Consider the following 19,755-nt stretch of genomic DNA (forward strand, 5'->3'; position numbering starts at 1 on the left):
TCCTGTTGGAGGACCCATGACCTGCGACTGAGACAGAGCTTTCTGACACTGGGCAGTACGTTTCGCTCCAGAATGCCTTGATAGTCTTGAGATTTCATTGTGCCCTGCACAGCAAAGCAGCCCCAAAACATAACCGAGCCTCCTCCATGTTTCACTGTAGGTATGGTGTTCTTTTCTTTGAAAGCTTCATTTTTTCGTCTGTGAACATAGAGCTGATGTGACTTGCCAAAAAGCTCCAGTTTTGACTCATCTGTCCAAAGGACATTCTCCCAGAAGGATTGTGGCTTGTCAATATGCATTTTAGCAAATTCCAGTCTGGCTTTTTTATGTTTTTCTGTCAAAAGTGGAGTCCTCCTGGGTCTTCTTCCATGGAGCCCACTTTCGCTCAAAAAGCGACGGATGGTGCGATCAGAAACTGACGTACCTTCACCTTGGAGTTCAGCTTGTATCTCTTTGGCAGTTATCCTTGGCTCTTTTTCTACCATTCGCACTATCCTTCTGTTCAATCTGGGGTCGATTTTCCTCTTGCGGCCGCGCCCAGGGAGGTTGGCTACAGTTCCATGGACCTTAAACTTCTTAATGATATTTGCAACTGTTGTCACAGGAATATCAAGCTGCTTGGAGATTGTCTTATAGCCTTTACCTTTACCATGCTTGTCTATTATTTTCTTTCTGATCTCCTCAGACAACTCTCTCCTTTGATTTCTCTGGTCCATGTTCAGTGTGGTGCACACAATGATACCAAACAGCACAGTGACTACTTTTCTCCATTTAAATAGGCTGAATGACTGATTACAAGATTGGAGACATGTGTGATACTAATTAAAGAAACTAATTAGTTTGAAATATCACTATATCCAATTATTTATTATCTTTTCTAAGGGGTACCAACAAATGTGTCCAGGCCATTTTAGAATATCTTTGTAGAATAAGCAATAATTCATCTCTTTTCACAGCTTCTTTGCTTTATTCTATGACATACCAAAGGCATGCAAGTATACATGATAAAATAGCTTTTAATTTCATCACTTTTCAGGAGGAATGAAGCATTATTTCAATGAGCTGTAAAGGTACCAACAAATTTGAGCACGTCTGTACATCATGAAGAGGATCGCCAGGGACAGAAAAAAACAGAATTCAAAACTTTTTAAATATGTATTATTTAACGGTATTATCTTGTAGCAAAACAAATGGTCTTCTATTGCTATGAGAGATTGCAAGCAGTTTGTTTTACATTTATGAGTTGATACATATGTCAACATATTTTCCCAATATATGGCAATATATTTTATTTCAAAAGATACTGGAACTTTGACAAACCCTTAATGATTGATTTCTGGTACAGGATTTAAAATCGTAACAAAACCAACAGCATGGAATCGATAGGAACATCTGTGTGTTCTGTATGCTATGAAAGAACCAACAAAAAGAGCCTGCAAACCATTCATTATGCTGTCACTTGCCATGAGGTGCTGCACTTCCTGTTGTTATGCCCTTAATGTGACTCAAGATGCCACCCATATCACCCATACCTTCCCCTTGATGCCTTCCGAGGAGGTGGGGAAAGCAGCTTCAATTTCTCCAGAGTGCTCTGGACCCTCTCAAGGATGACACACATATCCCTGTGCAAATAAATCCAGCTGTCACGAGCACCACTAACATGGGAAGCTGTTAGAGAGCTGTTAATAAGAAACATTGCATTTAGTATGGAATTAAAGACAAAAAAACAACAGGATCCCATCAATTTGATTGGGATCTGTATTATGCAACAATACTCGAACAAAGATGCCATTCCAAAATATCCATCTTGCAACAAAACAAATCGCCTTTTCAATTTCTTTAAAATCCATAAAAGTGCAAGAACAAAAATAAAATAACCGGTAACTGCCGCTGGGAACTGTGTTGTGCAGCAGAATGCTAATGCTTGCAAATTCTATTCAGAATAAAAAAAGGTCCAATAAATTACTCTCAAGTCAATAAAAAGTAGCTCCTGGCTCTAAATGGATTGGATTGTCTCCCACTGCTCCCTGTACATCACAGTGAAGTCCTTTAATCTTCTGTAGAACACAGAGCTACACACACATGCATGCACACTGCATGAGGAAAGTGCTGACAGAGGCACCACAGTAAAGCACAGTGCTTTTTAAAAATATAAACAAATGTATTTGTGATAGGGGTGTTAGTTTCCCTTAATTGCTTAAACTGTTTGGGCATGTTTGTACAGCAGTTAATCAGAAAAACCATCACAAAGCCCTCTATGACTGTTTTAAAGGTTACTGCAACATGTGTTTGATTATAAGACTGCATGTGTACAGCATTTAATTTAATCTTACAGTTAGGCACTGAGAGCTTCCCCTCACAGCTCTGCAAGTGAGAGAGCACCTCAATCCAGACTGGAATACCCCCTGCCTGCCTGCCATTCAGTCCTGGGCCTCTCTCAAGCAGAGACCGACAACCGTGTTGAATTGTGTGGTGGTTTTATAATGTGGATTAGAATAATGCCCACCCTTTCACTTCTAACCAAACTGAATTTGAACCCAGGCCTTCAAGGTAGTGAAAGGCTAGTGAACTAGCCCCCTGTAGAGGCAGTGATGTATTTTGTAGTAGACAGGTTAGTTATATATCAGAGGCCTTGTTTTGCTACCCTGCTGCTCAGTATTGTGAGGGACAATTAAACAAGGAGATTCAATGGTGATGTTGACAGTAGGCTCTGTAGAAGAATTTAAACTGGCAGCACTGTCCCAGAATGCAGCCAGCATCACTGTCTCTCAACGTTTCACCTTGTGATCAACAAACACACATACAACAGAAAGGTGATTGAAAAACAGTCAAATACATGGCTTTACACAGTGTGTAGTAGCATAAAGACAATGCTGCACACATATTCAAGTCTGTTTGTTTTAAACCAGGTTTGTTTAGTTTCCAGGGCAGTCGTGCCAGATTATTATTATTATTATTTTTTTTTTTTTTAAGGTAGGTTATCATGCAACAGAAATGCTATGAGCTACTTCACCTAAACCGTTCACATGATAAATATATGGACATCTACATGAATACATTTTACCTGTCTTATACAAGTCAAACTCTCTGTTTTGGTCTAACCTGTAAATTCCAATAGAATGTAAACTGGCATTCATACAAATGCAAACCCTGTTCAGGGTTGTGGGGCTGGGAAGTGAGGTATTTGCTGCACATTTTAACCAAAATACTCAGACTGTTGCTTAGTAAATATCATGGTATCCCCTAAATAGATAATCGCTTCCTGTTCAAGTATTTGCATGTGGTTTTAATGTTGGCGTCAAGTACTGTGAGAAAATGTTATCCACTTATGACATGGGAGACTAGTATTTGCTCACAATTGCAGATTGTGTATTTTTGAAGCAGGGAGGTCTCTATGTAACACAATTTTTGTTCCTGGGTAGTAAGTGTTATTTCCTAATTGCTTATGCCTCAAAAGTATAGAAAATGGCTATTATTCCCCACAAACTTTGCTTTTGTGACCAGGACAGTGATATTTTGAAATTTACCTATTTCCAATTAGAAAACGGGCGAATTTGTGTCTTTTCGTTCACATAAAGTCAGAAAAAAACAACATATGAATCCAAATTAACATGTATTTATACTAAAGTAATACAAAAATGACTACAAAAGATTTAGAAGTGAGTAGTTTTTCGAGATTTACGATTATACTGTAAATCACTTTCACGAATCAGCCCCCAAATGTTGTCTCCCATCATGTTCTCGTTATACTGTCCTTGGTAGCGGCGTTCAAAGTCCAGTATATCCTGGTGGAAGCGCTCGCCTTGCTCCTCCGAGTACGCTCCCATGTTCTCCTTGAATTTATCAAGATGAGCATCAAGGATATGGACTTTGAGGGACATCCTACAGCCCATTGTGCCGTAGTTCTTCACCAGAGTCTCAACCAGCTCCACATAGTTTTCGGCCTTGTGATTGCCCAGGAAGCCCCGAACCACTGCGACAAAGCTGTTCCAAGCCGCTTTCTCCTTACTAGTGAGCTTCTTGGGGAATTTATTGCACTCCAGGATCTTCTTTATCTGTGGTCTGACGAAGACACCGGCTTTGACCTTTGCCTCAGACAGCTTAGGGAAGAAGTCTTGAAGGTACTTGAAGGCTGCCGACTCCTTATCTAGAGCTCTGACAAATTGTTTCATAAGGCCCAATTTGATGTGCAGTGGTGGCATCAGCACCTTCCGGGGGTCCACCAGTGGCTCCCACTTGACGTTGTTCCTCCCCACAGAGAACTCGGTCCGCTGTGGCCAGTCCCGCCTGTGGTAGTGTGCCTTGGTGTCCCTGCTGTCCCAAAGGCAAAGATAGCAGGGAAACTTGGTAAAACCGCCTTGGAGACCCATCAGGAATGCCACCATTTTGAAGTCTCCTATGACCTTGATGCCATCTCAGAAAAATGCAGATATATATCCACTTAGGCAGCTGGAACTAAACTGAACTGGTGGGCTTAAGGCCCCTGTATTTATACTACTATTTATATTACTGGAAAGTTCTAGAAAGTTCTAGAAGTTACTCCAAGTTTACTCAGCACTGAATCTATCTGGAATGTTCTGGAAAATAGGTAAATTTCAAAATATCACTGTCCTGGTCACAAAAGCAAAGTTTGTAGGGAATAATAGCCATTTTCTATACTTTTGAGGCATAAGCAATTAGGAAATAACACTTCTACCCAGGAACCAAAAAAAAAAAAAATTTGTTACACAGTGTTATCCAGGAAAGCAATGAAAAAAATTAATTAATAAAAGGGGAAAAATTGAATCAAGACACAACTGGGGCAAACTTGGCCCTTGTTTTTATTGCAGTAGGACAACATGAATAAAACATTGGTCACACTTGTGTGTTATTAGTGTCTCTCCTTAGTGGGAGAATAAGAGACTGGTCAGGATGCTATGCTAATGAGAGATTAGAAAATGTTTTTCAAAGCCTGTGGATCCGCAGTGCGAAAAATGACGGATTGGCAGGAACACGTTTCGGAGGACACGTGTTTCAGCCTCCGTTTCACGAATCACCGGGGGGTTACAGCGGTGAACCGGGAAAAAATAATAATTGGGCATTCCAAATTGGGGAGAAAACTGGGATACAAAACTAAATTTAAAAAAAAAACATAGCTTGCAAACAGAGATATAGTCAACCTAGTGTAGTACCAGAGATCATGTTTTAAAATGAAAATACATGGATGTGCTTTGAAGAACTATTTTGTTAGGTACAATTAATTTAAATGAAACAAACAGTCATGCATTAGTGTGAAAAGGTCCTCTGTACAATGGGCTAATACTCAGTGATTTGTTTTCCCTCGTCAAGCCAATCGCCTATTTTCACCTGCCTAGACTCCTAGCAGGTGTGACTGCTAGCGGTAGCTGATGCGTGATGAGGTGAACGAGCCCCGGGGGAGTTTGCAGCGCCTCCTGGTGGTCCTCAGTGAGAGTCAGGGGTAGTGCTTTTACTAGGCAAGCCCCTGGGGACCCAATAATAAACAGCTACATTATACATGTATTTATTCATTCTTTAACCAGGAATAAACCCATTGAGACAGTGGCCACTTTTACAAGTGTCTCTGCAAGACTGAAAAAGAGATACGTACAGCTTAAGAGGGTACAGGGTATTCAGCAACAGTTAATTATTGATATCAACCTAATGCGTGTGTATGTTCTTCTAGTCATGGTCCCACTGTTGTATGTTTGTACTGTCTTGTGAAAAATGTGTGTTAGCCTTCCTGATATAAAACCAGGACTTAGGGAAGTAGTTATGACAGGAATATCACATACACAGACAATTCATAATAATTAACCTTTCACACCCATACAAAATGTACAGAGTCTCAGGTATAACATAAGAAACTCCAGTAGACAAACAAACAGTGACAAAGGCATCAGAACTGATGCTTGAGTGTTTAAAAGGCATGTATTTTTATACTCACAGCAATGGCAGCCATTGAAAGAGTACTTGGGGCACAACTAAACTCCCCCAGAGACCCATTGTTTCACATTGTTTAAATAACAAAGAACAGTGATTTATGACAGCGCTTGTTATTTCAATACAGTTATATGTTCCATGAGGACCATAAAACAAGTTTACCAAACAGCTAAACTGCACACCATAATTACAGCTTTCACTTTGCAACAGATGACTTAAAACCTCGAAGACTATACCACTCGGATCCTTGGACTAAGACATCTCATGAGCTACAGAGAATGACAAGACTTCCAAATAACCAAGACGATAAAGTAAAAAAATAAAAACAGCTTCAAGCTGCACATGGACATCTACCTTTCAATGTGCACAGCAATGCAAAACAGTGCCTACTTCATCACAGGACAAGGAGGTGACTTTTAGTAGTGAAGATGAAAAAGAAACACATGATTCAGTCCAACACCCAGAAATTAGATTTTAGTGTAAAATGACACAATCTTACCCTTATCAACACACCATTCCCAACCAAACAAAGGCAGTACACAGCGGAGAAGCATGTCTAAACTTCAGTGTTGTGCGATTCCAACTAATGACAATTGGTGGTCAATTTGTATGTGAAATTTGTCCGCTTTTATCTTGACCAGCACTGGCATAGTAATTATTTTTTCAAGACTATGAATCGCTAATCTGGGGACTGGACTCTGTTCAGATAAAGTACTGATCGTATTCTGTATTAAAAATCCATTATTTGCTTTATGTTTTTGGGAATGTTTTGTATAGCTAGCTCTAAACCATTTTTCTTTAAAACCTTCCTGTATTTCTGAATTTAAACATACATATTTACATTCACATGTTAGGAAATGAAAGCTGCCATCAGAAAGCATTTCATGATAACAACATGGTTTGGGTTATAGGACAGTTTGGGGTACCGGGGTCCAGATTCGCAATAGTGTATTTTAAAGTGCTATTGAAAGCCTCCCACCTTGTAAGGCCTCCTTGGCTCGTGCCAGCTCCTGCTCTTTCTGTGCCAGCTGCACCTTGAGCTCAGTGGCAGAGAGCACCTCAGCAGACTTGCCCCCGTGAGACTCCTCCAGGTCCTTGGTCAGCATCTCCTTCATCTGACGAAGCAGCTGGACTTCCTCCTGGAGCTGCGCCACCTCCTCCCGCAACATCACTGCCAGAGAGAGAGAGAGAGAGAGAGAGAGAGAGAGAGAGTGAGTGGGTGAGTCTGGAGCTACAATACCTCCTTCTGCAACAGCACTGCCAGAGAGAGAGAGAGAGAGAGAGAGAGAGAGAGAGAGAGAGAGAGAGAGAGAGAGAGAGAGAGAGAGAGAGAGAGAGAGGGAGGGAGACGAGACTGGGGCTACACACCCCTTCCACCAACAGCACTAGAGGAGAGGACACTGGGGCTACAACACCCCTTCCTCCAACAGCACTAGAGGAGAGGACACTGGGGCTACAACACCCCTTCCTCCAACAGCTCTAGAGGAGGAGAGTAGATATTTCTCAGGGGTTAGGATTGCTGGTAAAATGTAGTGGTGGAGTGAGTCAACTAGTTAGTGTCTATAACTGTGGACGCCAGGGTAGGGTGCTTCATTTACTTCCACAAATGTAAAACTGTTTCAGAGTTAGATAAACTGATTACACACACACACAAATGAAATTTATAAAATTAAAGTTCGGGAGAAGGGTCAGACACCAATCTCCGCGTCACCAAATTGAATCATTCAATTTACACATCAACTAATTAAGATTGTCAGCACTATAAATACCCTCTTCATTTACCTCTCAGTTGCGTTTCGATTTCATCGTAACCTACCACCTCCCCATCTCCACCTTTCTTAAAAACAATTTCTATGTTTTATCAATGGGGGTCTCAGCCTCGTCCAGTAGGCCAGGCAGCGAGCCCTCAAACCAAGTTAGGTTTAATTCCAAAATAATGTGGATATACGATATACTTCTCTGTAAAATTGCATACTCTGCATTCTCCACAATACACTGACAGTGTACACAAACTTTATGCACAAAAATAAACCACTTCAGCTTTGAACTTAATGTTGATATCTTGATTTCATAACTTAAAATACTCAACTCGTAAAAGAGGAGTTAAACAAAAGAAACATCCAGCAAAATATGTCTCTTTACAGTATATCAACCAGAAGGATAAAACGTAGAGCTGCATAAACTGATGATTCGTATCAAGCTCTCCACAGAAATCATTCGTTTCACCACCATTACATGAAGCCATTAGACATTTCAGATCAATCCAACAAGGCATCCTCTGGGGCTATCGTACTGCAATTTGAGACTTGTGGATTAATCTGTGGATTAACTACCTGTTATTACATTCATGGGAAATCAATGTAGTATCCTCTTTAGACTAATGGATTGCATTGTGTATTGTATGCTATTTATGTAGGGCATCTAAAGGGAATAATCATTATATGTATGCTCCACCCTCAACAGCAGAGAAGAGTGAATCATTTCACTCAGCTTGCAACACCTTGGGTGGGATCACATATAAACTGAGTTGCTCCACTGCAAATCGCTAACTTAATCTCTACAAACACTTTACGTGCTTATTGAAAGGCTCTTTCTTTTGCTATAGAAGTTACACTTTGACAATATCATGCTCTAGGTAGACCCCACCTAGAATACAGTATGCAGTTCTGGTCAGGTCACTACAGAAAAAGCAGACTAGAAAAGGGCAACCAGACTCATCCCAGCACTGAGTTATGAGGACAGGTTAAATAAGGTCTATATGTGAGAAGTATGACAACATTTTGGGTTCTTTCAAAAGAATCTGCTGAATAAGTAAAACACTGGCTTCCGAGACCACAAAGGCCTCTTCAAGTAAGAAGTGGAAGCTGAAGGGAAAGAAAGTTCCTCTTCATTCATTAGGTCAGCCTCGGAAAATGTTCATATAATAAACAGCAGAAATTACTCTTCAGTCTTGCTAGAAAGGGCACAAATGGAAGCTGACTAAAATATTAATTTAAGGAGATTTATTTATTTATTTATGTTTTTTTTTTAATAGTTATGGAATAGTTTGCCAAGTGAAGTAAAATCTGTTACACTGGGAACATCCAAAGCCAGATTTTGCCCTATTATATTCGATTTCCTTAGATGGAGTGAATGATGTGCTAGTACGATCTAAACAGCCTCTCGTCGTTCCCAACATTCTTATTCTCATCTCTTGTTCACAGTTTGTAACGTGTTTGTATAGCAAAACACCGAAAGATTCCTGCAGCCTTCATCACCCTTGTCAGAGCAGCCAACAACGTGGAAAAGACATTGTGCACAGCGTGGCACAGAGGAGCATCCAGGCAGCCCCCCTCACCAGCACCAGGGCCGGCAGTCTTATGAAATGTTTGCACCGGGAGCCCCGTGCTGTGCTGTGCTTGCAGTGGAGAAGCGCGCTGCTCTGGTGCACAGGGAGCACTGTCTTTATCTCCTTGTGCTCGCCATGGCAGTTCTCCGAGAGGAGCTCTCAGAATACTGGTTTGTGTTGTGATGTTTTATGCAGTGAGATGAAGCAGAGGCAAGCAAAGCCTTTCTGTTGCAGTGCTGGGAGGGAGGAAAGAGATAAGGGGGCTCTGGGAGCACAATTTGATTTATTGCCGTTGCAGGGTGCTTTCAGATTGCACAAGAATGGAAATAAAACTCCAACTGCATAGTACTGAAAAAAAAAAGTGTTGCCAAGCGTGGTGGAAGAGGTGCTGGTTTTCACTTTTTAGTTTACAGGTGTGGGCCTCTAGTTAAGACTTAACTATTCTCCACTACCTCTCAAATTTAATCAATGTAACAATTAATGTAACATATATATATATAAAAAAATTAGACGATTAATCATAAAGACTTGATTGCGATTTTTACAATTTAATCGTGTAGACTTAAAAAAATAATTTATATAAAATAAAATCAACCAATAGAAGATTTGCATTTTCTCTGCGGCAGTCCAATCATAAGTGAGTGGAGGCAGGACATAAACAGTTGAAGGTATTCTCTGCCTCGGCTGAAGGTCTTGAGTAAGTGTAACCAATGGGAGAGTCAAAGATCTACCCAGGTTTTGCAGCTGTCCAACCATTAGTGAGCAGAGGCGGGACATAAATATGCTAGGATAAGCGGTGTAAGAATAGCTGAATTTGGTGCGATATTGCTTATTATAGAGCGTTATTCAGAATTATATTGAGAACATAGAAAGTATGTTTCAAAATACTTTTTACAAATAAAAAAAAAAACGTCAGACAGCGGCGGTATCGTAGTCGATTTGGTTACGAATCAAGTTTCATAAAAAAACTGGCGATTGTTAAAAAAGGGAAGTATATACTACGAATTCCCGAACCGACACAGGAAGAGAAGGGATATACTTGCCACTTCCAAAATGTAAATTATCAAAGGTATCCGTGGCTTACCGGCAGCTGTCAATTAAACAAAATAATATTGCTGGAACTGTCTTTTGTTCAGTACAGAAAAGGTGATATGGAACAGGACTGGCTACAGCAATCTATTATTATTATTATTATTATTATTTATTTCTTAGCAGACGCCCTTATCCAGGGCGACTTACAATTGTTACAAGATATCACAGTATACATTATTTCACATTATACAGATATCACATTATTTTTACATACAATTACCCATTTATACAGTTGGGTTTTTACTGGAGCAATCTAGGTAAAGTACCTTGCTCAAGGGTACAACAGCAGTGTCCCCCACTGGGGATTGAACCCACAACCCTCCGGTCAGGAGTCCAGAGCCCTAACCACTACTCCACACTGCTGCCCAATCTAGGCTATCGAACAAAGTCAGCACAAAAACCATGAGCGTTCCCAAAGTCACTTGCGAGCCAATGTAACACGCAAAACATTTGGACAAACCCAGATTGATGTCCAACTGGATGAGCAGAAGTGTAGGAATACAATACATCACAATGAGCAAGTAAGAACTGGCTTTCAGAGGCACGATGAAGGCACCAGTTCCTCAAGTAGAGGTAATTATGCAGAATTACTTTCCCTGATACATTCTATGACAGCATGTTAAGCAAACACTTGTCAATAGCCACAGTATTCTCAGGTACCTCTGACAAGATTCAGAACGGCTTCATCTCTTCGGTTTTGCTAGATGCAATAAAAAGGAGAAGTGACTGTGACCCAAATGAATGGTTGTTCTGGAAAATGTTTACTAAAAAAAATAAAAAATAAAATAAAAGACCAAATTCCCATTGGGCTTATTTTTTTTTTAGATTCTATTGATTTAGAAGTATGAGTATGCAGGCCAGCCGCTTTAAGATCATTACCTTTATTACAAATGTGGATGGAGTAATCTACCGATTAATCAACTAATGCCCACAGATTAGCCAATCAAAAATGTTAATCGGGTGACAGCCCTAATATATATATGTATATGTTATGGCTACTTTGTAAAACCAAATAGATATGTAAAATAACTGGTAAATGTATTAATAGTTCTTTTATTATTTTTTTGTATTTTTTTTTAATTAAAAGCTTTATACTGTCAAAAAAAATATCAAATGCAATAGTTACTGACAAATAAAATCAAATGCAACAGTTAAAACTGACCAGATAATATCAATCTTATTTGGCAATTGAGCACATTATTATAGGAGTGTGCTACATGGCTCATGAAATTTCCACTTTAAATGCCTTTTAACCTGAGAAACTCTCAGAGATAAACTGAAACTGAAACGGAGCACAGGGTCTGCCTCAAGGGCTGTTGAGAGCGATCGCTGTCTCGAACGCTGGGATAATCACACGCTATGTGGACCCAGGACACAGAAAAAAAAAAAAACCTTTGCCATTCTCTGATTTTACACAAATAGATGGTCCCCCGGCATGCTTGCTTCCAGTAATTTGAGCTCCCATTCAAAACACTGCTCAGCTGACACACTAAGAGATTGTGGAACCTAAAGCATAGATATGTGGTCAACATTTAAACAAGCTACACTAGAGGTGTAGATATGTGGTCTACATTTAAACAAGCTACACAAGAGGTGTAGATATGTGGTCTACATTTAAATAAGCTACACTAGAGGTGTAGATATGTGGTCTACATTTAAACAAGCTACAATAGAGGTGTAGATATGTGGTCTACATTTAAACAAGCTACACTAGAGGTGTAGATATGTGGTCTACATTTAAACATGCTACACAGCTTAGTCTGAGGATCTCAGGACATGTTTTGAAGCACTTATTTTGCAGTGCATGTTCCTCTCTAGTTGGGAATATCTTTAGCGCACAATCAATCAAGACTGCCATGGAGTACAGAACCAACTCATTACTGTTTCTTAAAGAAGTACTAACCAAGGTGCTGTCAACTTTCTTCACTGTCTTGAAGTACTAACCAAGGTGCTGTCCACTTTCTTCACTGTCTCTTGAAGAAGTACTAACCAAGGTGCTGTCCACTTTCTTCACTGTCTCTTGAAGAAGTACTAACCAAGGTGATGTCCACTTTCTTCACTGTCTCTTGAAGAAGTACTAACCAAGGAGCTATCCACTTTCTTCACTGTCTCTTGAACTAGTACTAACCAAGGTGCTGTCCACTTTCTTCACTGTTTCTTAAAGAAGTACCATCATATGACCTACAGCACAAGCACTAGGATGCAGTGGTATACCTAAAGCAATGCATATGAAATACATACATGTCCTTAATTAACACTTTAGATTTGCGATCACCAGTTTTGTGCAGTTGAACGTCCTTTAAGGTGAACCAGCTACTGCTTGAGCCCTAGCAGGCATCTTGCTGGTACAACATGCAGTATTGTATTACTAATCAGCAGGTTTTGAAGAAACCCTTTTTTTTTTTTAATCAAAAATATCCCACGCAGTCCTTATGCATTGCTTTTTTAAATACAGTATTTGGGGTACCACAGCAACTAAACGACAGATAGCTCTTTGCATAAAGAGGCTCTATTCAGGGGTACCAAGACATAGGCTACTGCAAGCAAGCTACAGTGGAGGTAAATCATGTAACAAATACTAAGGAATATCCAGATCGATATGCAGCTCAGTACATGTATGGGTGCTATGTGTGGGTGTTGCCACTATTATCCTCTATATATTCATCCCCCAAGGAAATAATAACCTCTGCAAGTCAATGAAGTTCAGGATTGGGTGGGGATAGTCCGTATTGAAGCCTGTGATGAATGCAGGTTGCTGAAAGGTGAAAGGGAGATGGGTTAATCCCCAGCCAGGCACTGTGGCTTTACACTGCTGCCTCTTTCACTTGGGGAGGAACAAAGACAGGAGGCTTGGCAGCCAGGCTGACTTCACTATTCATACCCTGGGGGAACAACAATCGAGTCTATAGCACAACGAAACACAGTTCAATAGAGGGGTTCTCAATTCAGAGGGAACTAAACAAGTTCAAAAGCAGAGCTATCACAGTGTCAGTACCCATGATTTACATGCACTGTATGCACCTGTGAAAAAGATGCATAGACTGATAGACTGACAGGTTCCTCTCTATATCCCCACATTCTGAGATTCTAACTTCTGGTGAAGAATTTCCCAAGTAAGTTTCATCATAATTGCATGACATTGCCTGGCCTTCAATTTGTTGTGTATCTTAAGAAGCACTTTCTTAGATTTAATTATATCTATTATGACCTTCTTTTAGATGATACTGACACCAGTAATGTGTAATCCTTTCGCGTGGGATATGTACAGTATGTACAAACATACCTTACGTATATAAGAACATAAGAAAGTTTACAAACGAGAGCAGGCCATTCAGCCCATCTTTTGGCTCGTTTGGTTGTTAGTAGCTTATTGATCCCAGAATCTCATCAAGCAGCTTCGTGAAGGATCCCAGGATGTCAGCTTCAACAACATCAGTGATAATGCCTTATCTTGGGTAACGTCACCCAAACTAATCTTCTGCACATTTCACAATGATGTGTAACACTTATCATAAAGAAGATTAAACCAACACCAAGGTACGAGACAAACGGACAAATCTCAAGACACATCTGCACAGTCCAGAATCTGAATAAAAAATGCCCTTTTCTGAACTTGCTGAGGACATGCAGTTTTAATTTCGGTACCTACTGAAGATATCTGTCTTAAGGTTTGTAGCAACAGATGAATAATTTGGAAGCGACAGGCTCATGTTTCAAGTGGAGTTTTTCACCTCCATTAGCTCTGAGTTTCCTGACGCTGCAGTTTTCAGAGCTGTGATTTATGGCTGTGCTGCTCACAGTTAAAGACAGTGACTCAGTCCCTCCTCTCGGAGACTGGCTGGCTCCCTGCACTGTGGCCCGGGTCTCAGCAGGTAATCCCATGGTCACCCCCGATGGGAACAGAGCCCTTGTGTTCTAATTTAAAAAACAAAGCCGTACTGTAAGTGAGAGAGCACCTCAATCCTGACCTGAACACATTGCATGCTATTCAGTCTCGAGCCTCTACCGTGTCCGCTGGAGGCTAAGAGCCGAATGCAAAACCAGACTATCCATCTTTCATGTGAAATATCGGTTTTAAAAACAGATTTCTAGATTTGAAACACATTCAAAATGATTAATAAATGAAACTAAGTGCATGTAAGAAGCCCCTTCGGCTAGGTTAAAATAAATAATGAAATGCTGGTGGAGGTCCTAAAAGTACTACAGAGTGGATATGAAAAAATAAATGATAATTTGTCTGTGTCTACTTTTATACTCTGGGCAAATAAATAGCTACTGCACTGCACTACAAATGGCACTGTGACTTTCCTGAGAACAGTAATCTTTCAGCTTTGTCTTCAGGGTCATTTTTTTTGCCCAGGAGAGCACATCAGTAATCTTGATCACTGCAGAAGAGAACATAGAAAAAACTGTAGCACAGGAACTACAGTATAACCATCAATATGATTAAACTATAAGCACTCATTTCATAATGACACACACCACCAGACTGTGAATTACTTAATGGGGTGCTGGGCTACAGATGCTAACCATATGTAATTCAAAGCATTTGCCTTACCAAAACTGACACATGTACTTTTTCAATAGGCAGTTATTGAAAATAAACCACTGTGATTACTTCAGAAAAATAGCACAACTTTCCATGATTTCCATTACACGAGAGTAGATGTTAAAACTTCATGCTGATTTGAACTCGGCTCTCGCCAAGATAAGCACCAACTAAGACGTAGCTTTACAGTAAACTAATGTGATCCATATGTGTCTCCATCCATTTACGTTTCCTTCCATATGATGATGTAGATATCCATCTGTCTGGTGTTAATGGCTGAAGTGTAATGCTGGCTCCAGGGATCAGCTTATTTTGCCTCCCTGGCGCATCAGCACACACAACGGCTGCGATGCTGGCTCCGGGGATCAACCATAGTGCGGCCTCCCCAGCGCATCAGCATGACAACCGTCTGGATTGAGCTAAGTAGGGTACATCTCTGGGGTTTTCAAGTGGGCACCTTCCATCCTCAGTGTTTCGTCGACTAGCCCACGACACCTCAAGAGGGCTCGACGGTGATTCTGGCGTCCCAGCATCACCCCCCTCCGTCCCCCACTCAACTCAGCCCAGCTTACTTACCTGTACATCAGCGTTTCTTTCTTTCTATTGTGCTTGAGATAACCAGCCAGAATCTTTCCGTCTCAACCACAGCCAGTTGCTGCTCCTCTCTGCTGCTTCAGATAAGTCCTTCACTGTGCGACGCAACTCTTGGCCACTGAATCCGACGTCTCTGAGTATAATCCCTTATACATCTTCCCCCTCACAGTATGTAGTGTGCCCCTCAACACAGGCCTGAGCGGATGGAATTGTGTGGTAGTTTTGTCATCGGCGTAACACTAACGTCAATGTGGGCTAGGTTGAGACCACCAAACTCATTCACTGGTGATCTGGGCTTGATTCAAATCTACATCTCCAGAGAGAAGTCAGGGGCAGCAAGTGAATTTGGCTACAAAGCCAAAAATGTGATCAGTGTATTTGTGTTGACAGGCAAGGTATTCTGTAGACCAAAATGTACCCTTAATATGGAATTTGATCATTTTTTCCCTTCCAAGTCCCCCCCCAATCACTCTGGATTACATACAGTAGATACTTCTTATGGTTTTAGTACAATTATAGAAATACTCTGTAAAGACAGTTTCTCCTAGTAAAGTTTTCAATACAGAAACCCGAAACCGAAATCTAAAGAATAGGGGCAGTGATAGCGTTGCTAGTCTAGTAAGAGTTTAAGACATTTCATTTAAAGCATTGCTTAGCTACAAAAGATCATCCATAAATCGATGAATCAGGATTCAAGGGTACAACGACAAAGAACTCAGGTCAACACAGGTTGGGCTGGAGCCTTCCTCAGTGTACACTAGCTGCCCAAACACTTGTCTACGAGTGCTATTGAGGCCGCAGAGGTGCTTTTAACAACCGAGTTTAAAAATGTCACCAGCAGATACAAAGTGAATCTAAACAACAAGAACACACCCATAAAACAAGAGAACACTGATATTCCATAGCCATATCAAGTAGCCCTTTAACCCCAACCATTCCACAGAGAATATCCTGGCAAGAAAATATACGATTATGTGTGTGTGTGTGTGTGTGTATATATATATACACATTACTGTGCAAAAGTTTTAGGCAGGTGTGAAAAAATGCTGTAAAGTAAGAATGCTTTCAAAAATAGACATGTTAATAGATTATATTTATCAATTAACTAAATGCAAAGTGAGTGAACAGAAGAAAAATCAAAATCAAATCCATATTTGGTGTGACCACCCTTCAAAACAGCATCAATTCTTCTAGGTACACTTGCACACAGTTAACATTAACATGTCTATTTTTGAAAGCATTCTTACTTTACAGCATTTTTTCACACCTGCCTAAAACTTTTGCACAGTACTGTGTGTATATATATATATATATATATGTATATATAAAAGAAAGAAAGAAAGAAGACAAATAAGCCTGTCGGAGTGCTCCCAGTGCAGGAGCTGCTCTGTTACTCAAGACTACATCTATAACAAATCTGCAGTGTGAGAGTACACTGATCTTCCAGCAATGTGCCATCAGACACTGAAGCTGCTGAAGCGAATGTCATGTGTCATATTCTTTAGCTGTGGCAGGTTGAAAAAATAAATAAAAAGAACATGCATTAGTTTTTGTGATTGAGAAAGTGTCACAAAGACGGCCGGAGTGGGTGGCGTCAGACCAGAGCCAGGAAATAAAACAACAAGAGAGAGGTGGAGTTTGGTGGAGCTGAGCGAATGGTATCGCTCAGCATTTAATAAATAAACAGAACAGAAAATAAAAGGTTTGAACACAAAACAGGACACGGCACTTGAGGCCAAAATAAAGAGACAAACAAAACGGACTATACAGACAAACACGGTGAGTACAAACAACTACTTATTATTATTTTCGTCTATTTTCCTTTCTCCTCTCCACACCCGTTCTCCACTCACGAACACCCAACCCTGAGTGAGTCAAACGTGCATCTATATATACTGTTGTGCTGGGATTCAATTACTAATTAATTATTCACTTGAATCCCAGCACGTGAATTAATTACGTGCAACCTCGTGCTCACATATTAAATACTTTAAATGCATGTGAAGTGATGTGCAATCCCGTGCCTAAATACAATTATACATTTTAAATAACTCGTGCTGCACACACCCATTTATATCCCGTGCAGCCATCTCTGTACACCAACATTAACATACCACACGCAACATACAACACAGAAGCACATTGCCACAGAAAGACATAGCCCTTATAAAAACAAAAGCTTACCACAGTATTTTTGCAGTTTTCCTGTGCTTTTCCCATGATTATACTATGCATTTACCATACTCTACATTGGTTTGCCATGGTTATTAATATGCTTTAACATATCTCACTCTTCTTTTAATTGCTTACTTATGCTTTACCATGCTTTCACTGTGCTTTATTACACACTGAGGTGCTTTTAGTATGGTAAACTCTTACAAGGGTACATGTGTGAATGGCATTCTGTGTTGCATCCTTAGAGTGTGTATTAGCAGCGTGTTACATGAAAGCTGTCCAAGCTTTTTGGCAAAAAAAGCCACCCAGGGCTCTTAGAGAGACAGAAAATAAATTGAAAGAATGGACTGTAATCTTAAACAGACTAAAGCTAAAAAGCTGACAAACAAGTTAGTTCTGTTGCATCTTGACCATACCGTCTAACCTTGCATCCATTCCAAAGCTAGTAAATCAGTTGTATACTTCATCTCTAAATCAAAAAAGTTGCACTGTGGAGCTATACAATTATCGAGCCATATTTAACTCTGTGGTACTAGTAAAGCAGATTTTTTTTAAACTACAGGGGAAATATAAAATTATTCAGTTGTTACATACTTATTAAAAACTTGTTCAACAATAATGACTGGTAAATAAAAAAAGTTGCTGTTTTTAATTTTGTGAAATTGGTGCACGTGAAAGGTGAGAGACAAGCACATCTCCATTGGCTGCAGTGCACCTCAATCCTGACCTACACATCTTGGCAGCCCCTGTCTTTCATCAGGCCTTTCAATTAGACTGCTAATTGTGCTGAACAGTATGAAAAGCTAGTGCTTTAGCCTGCTGCTCCACCTTGCCCTCAAGCAGCTACAATGATTGTGTGAGCCATGCCTAGTTTGTTCATACCCCGAAATATAGTGCTGTGTTAATACCCAAGCTAAGTTCATCAACATGGCAGCTTGCATGGACAAAGAATTTGCAGAGAGAGTTGGAAAAGGAAGATTACACCTGCTAAAATATGGGCTGTCAGCGAAGACACATGTGTAGGGAGGAAGGGGTAAAGCAGCAGCACCTGCTTATCTCTGGCTTTACCAGTATGGGATACTGCAATGCCTAAACAAGGCTCTGGGGGGTAACCACACTCCTTATAAGAATGAACAAACTGACTCTGTTAAACCAGCCTGAATCTCTGCATCTCTCAGGGGTTTATACACCTTGACTGTACAGACTGGATCTCTGCATCTCAGGGGTTTGTTCACTGCTACTGTACAGAGCACTGATGCTGTATTGTTTCTGCGTCTTTTTAGAGGTATGGGAAAACAAATTGGCATAGCAATCAGTGTATCACTGCTTTTCTCGATTTAAACATCCCCGGCTGTATTATTGTGAAGAATATAATAATGCATTCAGGTCACCGAAATGACAATAAGCTGCTTCAGAATTAGCTTGCTCTCCACACAGGCTTTAAGAAACATCTGGAAGTTCTATTGCTTTTTTTTTTTAAACATGTTTTATAAACATTTTATTGTTTTACATTAAGTTAACTTCTATATACACAGAGCACTCTTTAAATAAAAAGAGACTTGGTCAAACTGCCTCCCAGTCCACAGTCCAACCATTAGGACACACTGCTTAACTCCTTGTCCATCAGTGCTGACCACCAGGCCACACTGCCTCCCAGTCTCTCAGCTCTAAACTAGGCCACACTGCATCCCAGTCCCTCAGCTCTAAACTAGGCCACACTGCATCCCAGTCCCTCAGCTCTAAACTAGGCCACACTGCATCCCAGTCCCTCAGCTCTAAACTAGGCCACACTGCATCCCAGTCCCTCAGCTCTAAACAAGGCCACACTTTATACCAGTCCCAGAGCCTTAACCACCAGGCCACACTGCAACAACTGCAAATTCAGTTATCAGTAACAAGAAAAAGTAGATGAACATAATCTGTCTGTATTGACAGACAGACAGATATCTACTGGCTCCCGCCTCCACTGTATCCCTGGGATAATAAGAGCACTGGTACGCTACTAACAATAGCTTGTATTCACATATAGCAAGTCAAAAAGGCTGTGAAAAGCAAGTATAAAGCAGTTTGCGTGGAG

The 19,755-nt window shown here is 40.5% G+C and overlaps 1 protein-coding gene across 2 annotated transcripts in view; it reads right to left on the minus strand.

Moving 5' to 3' along the window:
* LOC131696661 (kazrin-like) overlaps window positions 1-19,755 on the minus strand; it is a 312,029-nt gene that overhangs the window by 32,800 nt on the left and 259,474 nt on the right. For both annotated transcript variants that reach the window (XM_058993390.1, XM_058993389.1), the window contains exon 5: window positions 6,920-7,111. In XM_058993390.1, coding sequence (XP_058849373.1) covers window positions 6,920-7,111 — 192 coding nt within the window. The remainder of the gene's footprint in view (window positions 1-6,919; window positions 7,112-19,755) is intronic.

Source organism: Acipenser ruthenus, chromosome 20 (genome assembly GCF_902713425.1).
Source record: "Acipenser ruthenus chromosome 20, fAciRut3.2 maternal haplotype, whole genome shotgun sequence".
NCBI classification, from domain to species: Eukaryota; Metazoa; Chordata; class Actinopteri; order Acipenseriformes; family Acipenseridae; genus Acipenser; species Acipenser ruthenus.